The sequence below is a fragment of the Aquarana catesbeiana genome, linkage group LG01 (assembly GCF_042186555.1).
Source record: "Aquarana catesbeiana isolate 2022-GZ linkage group LG01, ASM4218655v1, whole genome shotgun sequence".
NCBI lineage: Eukaryota > Metazoa > Chordata > Amphibia > Anura > Ranidae > Aquarana > Aquarana catesbeiana.
In genome coordinates this window covers 817665136-817677762 of record NC_133324.1, presented here as the reverse complement: position 1 = coordinate 817677762, position 12627 = coordinate 817665136, and the positions used below count along the sequence as shown (strand labels likewise).

Genomic DNA, 12627 nt, shown 5'->3' with positions numbered 1-12627 from the left:
TCTTCTGATCAAAGGTGGGGTGATTCAGTGGTAGCTGTTGGAGTTCCTCAGGCAGGAGTGAGCTGCAGTCTAGCCAGCAAAAAATATCTGACATTCAATTAGGACAAAGTTGGAATGTAGCAGGGAGAAAAGGACTGGAGACAGAGAGTGGGTAATGCTGGGAGTTACCAGGAAACAATCCTGTTGAAGGGGAAAGTGATACTGAGCTGCTCCCTGCTGGATGTACTCGACCATGGTTCCTCGGCTGTATGTAGTTAGCAAGTATCCAGCCACGCCGCCGCAGCCTCCGGGGTGTCATAGAAACGAGTGTTGTCACCATCAGTGATCCGCAGCCTGCTGGGATACAAAGGGCCAAAGCGTATTCCCTTTTCTCTGAGCTGGCGTCTCACGTCAGTAAAGGACTTGCGGCGTTGTTGTACTTCCTGAGAGAAATCCGGGAAAAAGAACAGCCCGGTATTCTCGTATTTAATTTCAGGCATGGCACATGCCGCTGCCAGGATGCGATCCCAAACACGGTAATTTAACAGCCACAGCAGGAAGGGGCGCGGAGGGGCCCCAGGTCTCGGGGGGAGCGGCGGGACCCTGTGGGCTCCTTCCATTACGAAAATTACCCAGGATGAACAGAGTGGACAGTAACTGTTCAGTAAACTCAGCGGGTCTAGGGCCCTCAGCTCTCTCAGGCAATCCAAGTATGCGGATGTTGTTCCGCCTGAGGCGGTACTCTGTGTCTAGTGCACGCTCCTGGAGCGCTTTCACTTGGAGTTGCAGGGCCCTCACCTCTCTGGAGTGCAACCGGACCATCTCCTCCACCGTGGAGACCCTGTCCTCCACTTCCGTAATGTGGGACCGAAATTTGTCCATATCCTGGCTGATGAGACCGACATCCACTGTCAAGAAGTCATACTTAGCTGTCAGGGCTTCCTTGCAGGATGTAATGGCCGCCAGGATCTCCGCTCCTGTGGGGGCCACAGCCGCGCCCGACTCCGCAGCTGTGTGCGCACCGGCCGCCATCCCAACCACGGACCGTCGTGCAGACGAGGTAGCCGCCGGCTGGGGGGTACGAGGAGCCTTTGGACCTGATTTTGAGTAACGGGTCCTAGGGAGGCCCATCCGAGGTTCACCCTGAGATGGAGGAGGATCTTGGGGAGCCCCTGGGCAGAGAACCTGGTCCAGAGAGCAGGATGAAGGCTGTGTCAGTACTGATGCGTTGGCACAGGAGCAAAGTTCCAGTGGGATGCATCTTCCCACTTCACGTGGGGGGTTAATCTTTCTTATCAACAAGCTGGTGATTGGTTGCTCCGACTGCCCTGCGTCCTAGCAACCAATCACCTGGTGGGTAACTTGAAAAATTAACAGTTAAAATTAACATTGGAAGAGAGGCAGCTCCCGCCTCTCTTCCAATGTTGTGTCGCCCGCTGTCCAGAAATGTGTGGAAGTCTCTGCATCCTCTTAACTGTGTGCAGTATTGGAAGTAGTCCAGCTTGTTGTTAGCTTTTAGTGGAATGAAACGTGGAGTACCTGGAGAGGAGTGCTTTGTGTTTAGTACATGGTAAGATGTATGCATTTTGGCGATACTACCAGAGAAGACAGAGAACATGGCTCTGTGTGTGGGCAGAGGATATGGGTGAGGGGGTGATGTGAAGGGGGCGGGTAGAGGAAATGGCTGTTTTGTGAAGAGGGGTAGAGGACATGGCTGGGGGGGGAAGGGGGGTAGAGAACATGGCTGGGGGGGTGGGGTAAGGGGGTAGAGGACATGGCTGTGGGGGAAGGGGGAAGTAGGGGACATGGCTGGGGGGGAAGGGGGTACGGGACATGACTGTGGGGGGGAAGGGGGTAGGGGACATGGCTGTGGGGGGAAGAGGGGGGTAGGGGACATGACTGTGGGGGGAAGAGGGGGGGGGTAGGTGACATGACTGTGGAGGGAAGGGGGGTAGAGGACATGGCTGTGGAGGGAAGGGGGGTAGAGGACATGGCTGTGGGGGGGCAAGGGGTGTGTTAAGGGGGTAGAGGACAAGGCTGTAGGGGTGATGTGAGGGGGGTGGAGGACATGGCTGTAGGGGTGATGTGAGGGGGTAGAGGATATGGCTGTGGGGGCGAGGAGGAGGGTGTGAAGGGGGGTAGAGGACATGGCTGGGGGGGAAGGGGGGGTAGAGAACATGGCTGGGGGTGGGTGGGGTAAGGGGGTAGAGGACATGGCTGTGGGGGAAGGGGGGAGTAGGGGACATGGCTGTGGGGGGAAGAGGGGGGTAGGGGACATGACTGTGGGGGGAAGAGGGGGGGGTAGGTGACATGACTGTGGAGGGAAGGGGGGTAGAGGACATGGCTTTGGAGGGAAGGGGGGTAGAGGACATGGCTGTGGGGGGGCAAGGGGTGTGTTAAGGGGGTAGAGGACAAGGCTGTAGGGGTGATGTGAGGGGGGTGGAGGACATGGCTGTAGGGGTGATGTGAGGGGGTAGAGGATATGGCTGTGGGGGCGAGGAGGAGGGTGTGAAGGGGGGTAGAGGACATGGCTGGGGGGGAAGGGGGGGTAGAGAACATGGCTGGGGGTGGGTGGGGTAAGGGGGTAGAGAACATGGCTGTGGGGGAAGGGGGGAGTAGGGGACATGGCTGGGGGGGAAGGGGACATGGCTGTGGGGGGAAGAGGGGGGGTAGGGGACATGACTGTGGAGGGAAGGGGGGTAGAGGACATGGCTGTGGAGGGGAGGGAGGAAGAGGACATGGCTGTGGGGGGAGGGGGGTGTTAAGGGGGTAGGGGACATGGCTGTGGAGGGAAGGGGGTTAGAGGACATGGCTGTGGAGGGAAGGGAGGTAGAAGACATGGCTGTGGGGGGCAGGGGGTGTGTTAAGGGGGTAGAGGACATGGCTGTAGGGGTGATGTGAGGGGAGTAGAGGACATGGCTGTAGGGGTGATCTGAGGGGGTAGTGGACATGGCTGTGGGGGGGGGGGGGAGGGTGTGAAGGGGGGTAGATAGAGGACATGGCTGTGGGGGTGGGGGGATGTGAGAGGAGGTAGAGGACATGAACAAGAGGGGGTGGGTGTAAAGGGAGGTAGAGGACATAGTTGTGGGGGATGTAAAGGGGGGTATAGGACATGGTTGCGGGGGGATGTGAGGGCAGGTAGAGGACATGGCTGTGGGGGTGTGTGAAGGGGGGTAGAGGACATGGCTTTAGGGGGGAGGGGAGGGTGGGAGGGGGGGGTAGAGGACTTGGCTGTGGTGGGATGTGAAATGGGGAAGAGGAAATGGACATGGAGGGAGGGGGGGTTGTAAAGGCGGGTAGAGGACATGGTTGCGGGGGGATGTGTGAGGAGGTAGAGGACATGGCTGTGGGGGGGGGGGGGAGTGTGAAGGGGGGTAGAAGACATGGCTGTTGGGGGATGTAAGGGGAGGTAGAGGACATGGCTGTGGGGGGGGGGGTGAAGGGGGGTTCAGAACACTACTGTGAAGGGGGGAACTGTGAATTGAGAGTCTGTGATGTAAAGGGGGCGGGGATAATTGTGATATGCTGGGGGACTGAGGACACTGATGTAAGAACGCTATTATGATATGGGGGATGGGAGGATTGGATGAATCATGCGATTCGGACCTTTACTGGAAGAAATTTTTACTGATCGGACCTCCATAAATTGTAATTCAATTTTTCTGTGGTTAGATTGTATGTACATACAGCCTTGCCGCACCCAGCATGAAACAAACAGTGCAGTCCGATGTTATATCCATATGGAAGATACGTGTACTGTATGTGGACAAATTGATTCAGTATTCATTAGTTGATACATTCTTATCCAATTTTTATGGAACTGGATCTTCGTGACCTCATGTATAGCGAGATTTTAGTACAAGTCCGAGTGTGTGACTGTGAGCTTGGTCTCCAAGCAGTTTTTAGGTTATGCACAGGCCTGTTGTATATACATAGAGAGCAACTGCTTTGTATGCACTTTTGTTTTCCTCTGAATCTTTCCTCCACTATGTCCACATCTAAATGAAACAGGGAAAGCCATGGGAACAAGCCCCTATTCTGCTTTTGTATTTGTAAAATGCCCATTGATCTTCCAGTCCCTGGGTCTGTACATGAATGAAAATGTCATTTTCATGGTGATGCCGTAACAAATCCCTAATGTACTACAGTCATGTGGTGTAAGCATGAGACTTTGGTCATATTTCATTGTTACGCTTCTTTAGTGTATTGGATTCACATGCAGGTTATGTTAAACACTGATACAAATGGGTTATATGGTTGTTATTATTATGGTCTGGCAGCAAGCTTAAAATGCATTTATAGGCTTCGAAGTTGGGATGGTCACTTTAGGTAGGCCTAAAGAAAACAAAAGCCCCCACATTTGTGTTCCTTTTAGCCCACCTCCTCTTAATGTGGTTGTTTCGTTTTATCAGTCCATAAATCTACTTCATGGAAACCATAGTTGCCATACACTGCACTGATGACATTCAACTATCTTTATGCAGTTTGGAATATATAGCTTTATAATTTTAGGGCTATATTGGTTCCTTAGGAGGGTGGATGTCTTTCCTCTTTTTTTTTTTTTTTTTTTTTTTTAGGGCTGCGGAAATTAACGATTAATTCCTCGATTAATCGTTAATTTTTTTGAGCGGTACTCACCTCTCCGCCGGCTTCTGGGTCTTCAGGGAGTTCCGTCGGAAATACTCCTTCCCCCTTCCCCAAGTGCCTCCGTCTGCTAATGAAGGGAAGGGGGGAGGAGTCCGGTGACGTCGATGTCCGTGACGTCACCGGACAGCCTGGACAGTGATGGTAAATATAGATGTGGTTAACTGGGATCATTCAGTGAGCTAAGTGTAGGCAAATTTGATAACATCCGTTTTTAACATTGTTGTCCTTAGAGGCTGATAAGCTGTGATATTTTTGCCGTGTGGATTGGCTTCTGCTGTTGCCATGATGGCGGCGCTTGCTTTTGATTGATGTGTGACGTCCTAGCCATGCCCCGATATGTCCGGCTTTGGCCGTTGCCATAACAACGGTGCTATTTAAATACACTGTAGGGTGACGCCGTATATAGTGTATACCACATTTACCACTGATTAATGCAGAGTTGCAATGCAAGGAGATCAGCTAAAAGTAGTTGGATCCGTATGTGCATTATAATTAATCAAAATTAGTCGATTAAAAAAAAAAAAACAGCTCTGTCACATGCACTTAACACTGTCTATTTGGCTTTTCAGTGTTAGTTTCCTGCCATTGCTTTCATTGCAAGGGTCACCGTCTTAGTTATTATCTCGGTTTGTTCTTGCTACTGCTTATCAGTGATAATGTTACCTTCGGCCACATAACACCCCCTGCTACTGCAAATGATGTTTTGATTAACCAAAATATATACTTGGTATGTTTAAGTTGCCTTAGTATGTGCAAACCCGTTCGATCCCTAATGCAGAGGAAACAGCCCTGTCCGATTTGCCTATTTACTCTCCAGGCCGTTACAGCTCAACTTTCTGGTTACGTGGTATAAGAAGTTAGTCAATGGACATACTAATTCCACCTGGGACCCTGGACCAGGATGTCTTTTGGCTAGTCAAACCCTGGAATCTGGAAGATTCTCCTGACACTTCTCCTGACACAGCCTAAGGAGGTTTCCTGGACTAACCTGTCAGTTTGGCGTACTTAGTTGAAGTGTCAGTAAAAAGTACAACTCACTTTACCTGGAAACAACAGTGATTGGCCAGCTCCCCACTGCCTATGTCTAAAGCACCTGTTCCACACACCACCGGTACTCGTGATAGCAGATGCTACCTGGTGTGCTCTTGCTTGACCCAGTCATCCTACACTCCACTTTGATTCTGTACCATTTTGGACTCTGATCTACTCATGTGTAACCCGGCTTGTCTGGGCTATGCTTCTGCCTGATATTGTATTATTAGATTCAGTTATCTCTTGGCCTGCTCTAACCTGCTCCATCTTTACCCAAGGGTCTTCCAAGACCTGTACAGTATCGCAGGTGGAAACACTGGATGTGAACTTCCTAGCCTCCAAGATCAATAACAAACTGCACAAATTTGTCTCCAAGTGCAAGGATCCACTGGTAAAAGCTGAGTGGTATACTGATCGATGGGGTTAATATAACCTGATCTATGCATTTCTTTCTTTCCTTGTCTGCACCACAGGATCAAGATCGAGGGAATTTTGGTGATTGTCATCACACTGATTTGGCCCAGGAGACTGTGGTACTTCAACTTCAACAGATCTTACCCCAGAGACCCTTCAAAATTACCCAGATCCCCTGTTCCAAGGGCAACTCGGTTTTCACAGTCCCTGGCCTTGACAGCATGGTTGTTGAAGCCTAGGTCCCGTGAGGGAGGGGTGTCTTTCTGAATCAGTAATTTCTATGCTCCTGAAAGCTAAGAGGCCACGCAAGATATATCATATTACATGGAAAGAGTACTTTGCCTGGTGCAAGGTTAGAAAATTTAATCACAAGAACTAAACCATGGGACAGACCCCAACTTTTCTACAATCCAACCTGGATCAACAATTTGCTTTGGATACCATTAGGGACAAATAATGGCTCTTATTTCAAAGGCTGATTGCCCCTCATTCCCTAGTAAATGCCTTTGCACAAGATGTAACTTACATAGTTCCTCCTGTACAATCTCCGTTGAGTTTGTGGGATCTCAACTCGTTCCCCAGGCTCTTCAGAAAATGCCTTTTGAACCTATCAGAGGTATTCCCTTGTCTACTCTACCTCATAAGATAGCATTCCTCATTGGCATTATCACTGCTAGGCAAGTGTCCAAGTTAGATTCCGTCTTGTACTGTAAGTTCCCCTTTCTTATCCTTAACAAGCTGCTGACTGTATCACTCTGCCCCGCCCCCCGGCGCGCCGCATCATTGGATGTGATTGGCAGCAGCGCGAGCCAATGGCTGCGCTGCTTTCAATCCATCCACTCTAGCCAATCAACGGCCAGGCTGAGCGGCGAAGAGGAAATCGCGGGCGAGCGCAGCAGGTGAACGGGCTCAGGTAAGTAAAATGGGGGGGGCCGGTATTGTCGCATGTTTTTTCACCTTAATGCATAGGATGCATTAAGGTGAAAAAACCTGAACCTTTACAACCCCTTTAAAGCATTTGTTACCCCAACATTTCATATTCCTGATATGTGCCTGCTGCACCATGTACTTGTATGAGAAAGCATCCTGTTCTCTTTGTATTGCTTCCTTTATGTGAAATCCCTGATGTTCCTGCTAGTGCCTTTGCTTTCCTATTAAAAACTGACCACACTAAGCAGGAGAACACACTGTGGTTAGTTCTCTAGCTATGCTGGAAATTCAGTGTACTCTCCTGCAATGATCAGACTTTTCCTCACATGTCCCCACTGCACAGCCATTCACAGGGAAGGTCAGTGTGCTGCTGTGTCTCCTCCCTGAGCTTTAGTATGCAGCTGAGAACAGAGAGGATGTGATCACTTATAAAAAAGGGAAACAAGGCATTTATAATGTTTTTTTTTTTTTATATCTATACAAAAATGTTTTGCCTTAATTTCTATTTTAAACTGAATGGTTTGTTTTACAAGGTGATCGTTTACAATCACTTTAAGGATACGGTTCTACTCTTTCCAGTCAAGGCACACTCTACAAGATCTGTGTTTCCTGGGCTTTCCAGCATGAAGCTTCTGTTTCCCAGATTTACATGAACATAGTGCAGACAGAACACTAAAAAACACTGGGTCAGTGTTCCTGTTAGTCAGGAACTGACCTAAGTTTATTTTCGTTAGTGGCGAGCACATCTTGATATAGTTAGTACTTTTTTCTTTACAGGACAAACCTCCTTGGACTGTTCCCTGGTACCTGTTCACTTGTGCATGATATACTGTATATAATAATAAATATATAATTTATTTTTGTCCTAACAAAAATATATAACATACATCTTCTTGGATAACAGGTCCTCTTGTATCTTGCCATAAATCTGGTCATGCAGGAAAAGTGTCCCTCTCCGTATTTCTTCCCTTTTTTTTTTTTCTGGCATACCCAAGGTAGTGTGAATAATGTGGAGGAGCCAACAGGTCTTCTCCAACAGGAAAACAGTACTTGGATATCCTTTCTTAAGGCCTTGCTTTTTTCTTCTTGCTCATAGTAATAGTGCATAATTCAGCCCTTCTATTCCAGGTTGGTGCATGGAGTAGAAGATGCAGGGGGTATTACCATACAGAAGGTCTTTTTACATGGAAGTTTTAAACGATAACTGCTTAATAGCATTGGCTGGACATTACATACTTTTGGGTTTTTTGTAATTTTTAGTATACGTTGCATAACTATCTGTGACTTTAGCCTGCAGACAAGCAAAAACAAGCAAACTAAAAGCGCAATTACAGTGGTATCAGGGTCTCTTAAGAAAACCAAGAGAGTAACGGCAATATATGCACCACATGAAAACAAAAGAGACAGGAAAGGTCAAAAAGCCCTAGATACCTAATCCACCTAGGGGCAGTAGTCTTAAAAAACTCTTCAGGTTGGAGTAGAGACCCACCCTTCCCTAGATTTCCAGTGAGCCAGTTGAGGGTTCCTTTACTGAAGCCACTACTGCAACAAAGTATCCTTCCCTCTCACAGTATTTTCAGAGTGCTAGTTACTAAGTGTTCAGGTGCTCGCCTCCATCATCACAGCTGTGAGCTCATTCTCTGATTCAAACCCCCTCACATGTTTTTTCATTCCCCTGATGCAGTAGGCCTTGAGCTCAGCGTTTCAGAGCTCACTCCTGTAATAGTGGAAGAGAGCAGTAATGACTAGTCCTCTCTTAGCAACATCCTAGCAATGTCCTAGGAGTATTCCAGTCAGGCTTCAGGAGGTACTGTACGTAAATGTCCTACACCTATAACAAGGGCAATATTCAACTTTAGTCAAAGATGCATAGTTTGATTTTATCTACAGATGCCCCTTATCTGCATAGGCAGTTTTTTGGTAAAGGTAATCCTTTAGACCGGGTTCACATTGGTGGTATGTCAGACATCGCATGTGATTCGCAACGCACTGCAAATCACATGCGATATCTGTGCGATGCGAACTCAGCCATACAGATTGTATGCTTGGCTGAATTCACATCGCATTCGGAAACAAAGTCGTGCAGGACCCTTTTTTTTGTGTTCACACCTATGCGATCCAATTCCTGTCCGAATTGACAGTTCGCACTGAGATATGCGAACCGATCTGGGGGGTGTCACTAACTTTGTATTGACACTCCCAGCGGTTCGCATAGGGCAGTATGAACTGCCTGTGAGTCAGGTGCGATGCGGTAACCGCAGTGGATTTGCAGGGTTTCCCACATCGTACCAATGTGAACCGAGCCTTAATCTTTTAAAAGAGGAACTGTCTGAGTTACCCTTTAGCCTTCGATCATCTTCCAACTTTCAGTTCAGTGCAGGTTTGAAAAAGGCCGAATTTGTTGGTTGGAAAACTGTGGAAGCTACTTTTAGTGAAGGGAGAGAGAAGTGTGACCCTTTTTCCAGAATGCCCCCTATAATCGTTTCAGCCAAACCAGCCCTTCAAAAATGAATATTTATTTTTAGCCTTAGTCCTCTGATGGCTTATTAAAGGTCTCCATGGGCCTTGATGGTAGCATTTTCCACTTCCCCTACCACAGTTTTGACAGGTCTTGCTTGGTTTTAGGCAAAGCAGCAGTGTCACTTCACCCATAGGTACAATAAGTCTACCAGGAGGAGAGTGACGTCTTTCTACACACCATGCCAGGACACCACTGTGAAGTGGGGCTCAGTGCCATCTTCCTTTTACATGCTGTTGACTGCCTCGACTCCTACATTCCTATACATTGATATTGTAGCAATCATCCTTAAAGCATTCCTGGATCCCGTCCCTTTAAAGCATGTTATACAGCACAGTGCTTGTGCTGTGTAATTTGGCCCCCTGTATCACCTGGAATACCTGGCTGATCCTGCCTGGCTATGCCTTCCCCTCTGTAAACTGACCACGGTTCATCATGGGTGCTGTGCCCTGACACTGTGGTCAGTTTACATTCCTCCGTCAGCCGCTCTCTCCTGTCTACTCTCCTCTTTGCTCTCCCCCTTCCCCTCCCTACCTGTCAGCTTGTGACAGTGCCAGCCCCTGCCCCTCCTGCTGCTGAAACAAACAGTATGGTATTTTCATACCATCCACTCTGTGTCCTAATGCTGTGACCCCCTGTGTGTGTGATTTATAAAATAAAATCTGATTATACGTCATTTCAGAGCACCGATCGCGCTCACGTGACCGGCCAGCTCTCTCCTCCTCTCCTTGTCCTGCCTGAAGTCAGTGGGGGAATCTCCGCCCCACCTGCTGCAGCTATCAGAGAGGGAGAAGAGAGAGCTGGCCGGTCACGTGAGCGCAGATCGGCGCTCTGAAATGAGGTATAATCAGCATTTTTTTTATAAATCACACACACAGGGGGACACATCATTAGGACCCAGAGCGGATGATATAAACTAGTCAGAGTGGCTTAACAACCACTTTAACCCTGCATAGTTTCTCAAAAGAATGTTCTGAATTGCTTCTTAGCATCCTATTAGGTTCAAACCTTAAATGGAGCAATTAAAGAGGAATAAAAGCAAACAAGTGGTTTCCCTGGGGCAACACTAAGAGCTGTGGAAAATGTAGTGTAACCACACCTCCCATATTCAAAAATATCATACAAACTGAGTAACGAGTGGTACATGCTGATATTGGTGTCCAAAGTACTAGTGTATATTCACCTGTAACTCCTGTATCATCCTTTATTTATCCAGATGATACCCCAGATGATCCTGACAATGACTTCAGAATAGTGACTCCAAATGACACAGGAGGGGGCAGGAACTGGAGCGATTATGAAGTCCAATCTCTGCTGCACATCTGGTCAGATGAGATGATATCCCGTCGGCTGGATGGCACCTTCAGGAACAAACAGGTCTTTGAAGAGATCTCACTTAGACTGATGGAGTATGGGATCAACAGAGACTGGAAGCAGTGCAGAAGAAAGTACAAGAACCTAAAATACGAATATCATTGCATTCAAAAAGACGAAAACAATGAAAACCAACGTACAATGAGACAAACAGTAAAATTCTTCAATCAGATTGATCACATATTGCGACATCTTCCAAAAGTTACAGCACAGGTTGCTGAAAATGAAGCATGTGGTAGTGTCCCAAACCAAGCAATCTGTCTAGAGGAGTCCAGATCATTTAGTGGAGCAGAGAACCTCTCAGGTAAATATAATATTTATTTGGGCTGCATCAAAGAAGCTCAGCCATATGCAGCTTCAGATTTGCAAGCAAGGCCCCGTACACACAGTCGGATTTTCCGACGGAAAATGTTCGATGGGAGCTTGTTGTCGGAAATTCCGACCGTGTGTAGGCTCCATTGGACATTTTCCATCGGAATTTCCGTCACACAAAATTTGAGATCTGGATCTCAAATTTTCCGACAGCAAAGTCCGTTGTCATAAATTCTAATCGTGTGTACACAATTCCGACGCACAAAGTTCCATGCATGCTCAGAATCAAGCAGAAGAGCCGCACTGGCTATTGAACTTCATTTTTCTTGGCTTGTCGTATGTGTTGTACGTCACCGCGTTCTTAACGTTCTGAATTTCCGACAAGATTTGTGTGACCGTGTGTATGCAAGACAAGTTTGAGCCAACATCGTAAAAAATCCATGGATGTTTGATCACGTGTACGGGGCATTAGGCTTCCCTTTTGCCAATCAGGCCATGTACAAGAGCAAGATAAGAAGTACTTGGGAGTGGCAGCAGTGCTGATCACCACATGTAAAAAATAAATCTCTGTAACTGATTACTAATCATTTAAGCTGGGAGAAGATTACACTGTTCAAAGTGATTAGGGGGATCGCTACACATTAAAAGACTAAAGGCCAGCCATAGACGGTGGTTGAAGGAAAGAAAATCACTTGTTTCCCCCATCAACACAGTCAGTGTTGATGGAGGTATCCCTCCCACTAAGCCATTGTGTTCTCCTGGCAGGGACGGCTATAACGGCTACTAGCAATAATTGCAGTTTAGCACCTGTACAATATTTATTTTTGTGAACTAAACATTTGTGGGAGAAACGTATTTAGTAGATAAAATGCAAGTAGATAAGCAATTCGTAGAGAACCCAGTCTTCAGCCCAGGCTCCTATGCCACTTCTGAAAAGCGTAGGTCCGTATCTTCTCCCAGTTGTGGCAGTGGCTTGTCCATCCCATTCTTTCTCCTGAAGGAGTGTTGCTCCTGCTGTCACTTTGATTTGGTACAGACTTTTACTTGTCTTTTTGATCTCATTCACAACATTTGATCTGTAAATCCTGTATTTCTCAGATCTGTTCTTCTATTTTAACAGAAGAAGAAAGTTTAGTGACGCTCAGTAATCAAGCATTATCTGCACTAAAGCGAAAAACCTCCCCCAATGGTGAGACAAGTTTCAGTTGTTTTAATATTGATCAACACCTATTCTAATGCTTAAAGGATCACTATTGCAAAATATGTTGTATTATAAAAACTATATGTGGTTAATACATGTAATTCTATTATTCAGTATACTGATTTATTTTTTCTCTTTCACATGGTTTTATTTATTTTTCTTTCTAGCCCATTGAGGGACCCAGGAAGTCTTTAACTCCCAGGTCATACTAGGGTTTATT

At 47.2% G+C, this 12627-nt stretch overlaps 1 protein-coding gene across 2 annotated transcripts in view; it reads left to right on the top strand.

Moving 5' to 3' along the window:
- PAICS (phosphoribosylaminoimidazole carboxylase and phosphoribosylaminoimidazolesuccinocarboxamide synthase) overlaps nucleotides 1-12627 on the top strand; it is a 114019-nt gene that overhangs the window by 48345 nt on the left and 53047 nt on the right. For both annotated transcript variants that reach the window (XM_073608371.1, XM_073608379.1), the window contains 2 exons: nucleotides 10737-11198; nucleotides 12327-12395. In XM_073608371.1, the coding sequence (XP_073464472.1) occupies nucleotides 10737-11198; nucleotides 12327-12395 (531 nt within the window). The remainder of the gene's footprint in view (nucleotides 1-10736; nucleotides 11199-12326; nucleotides 12396-12627) is intronic.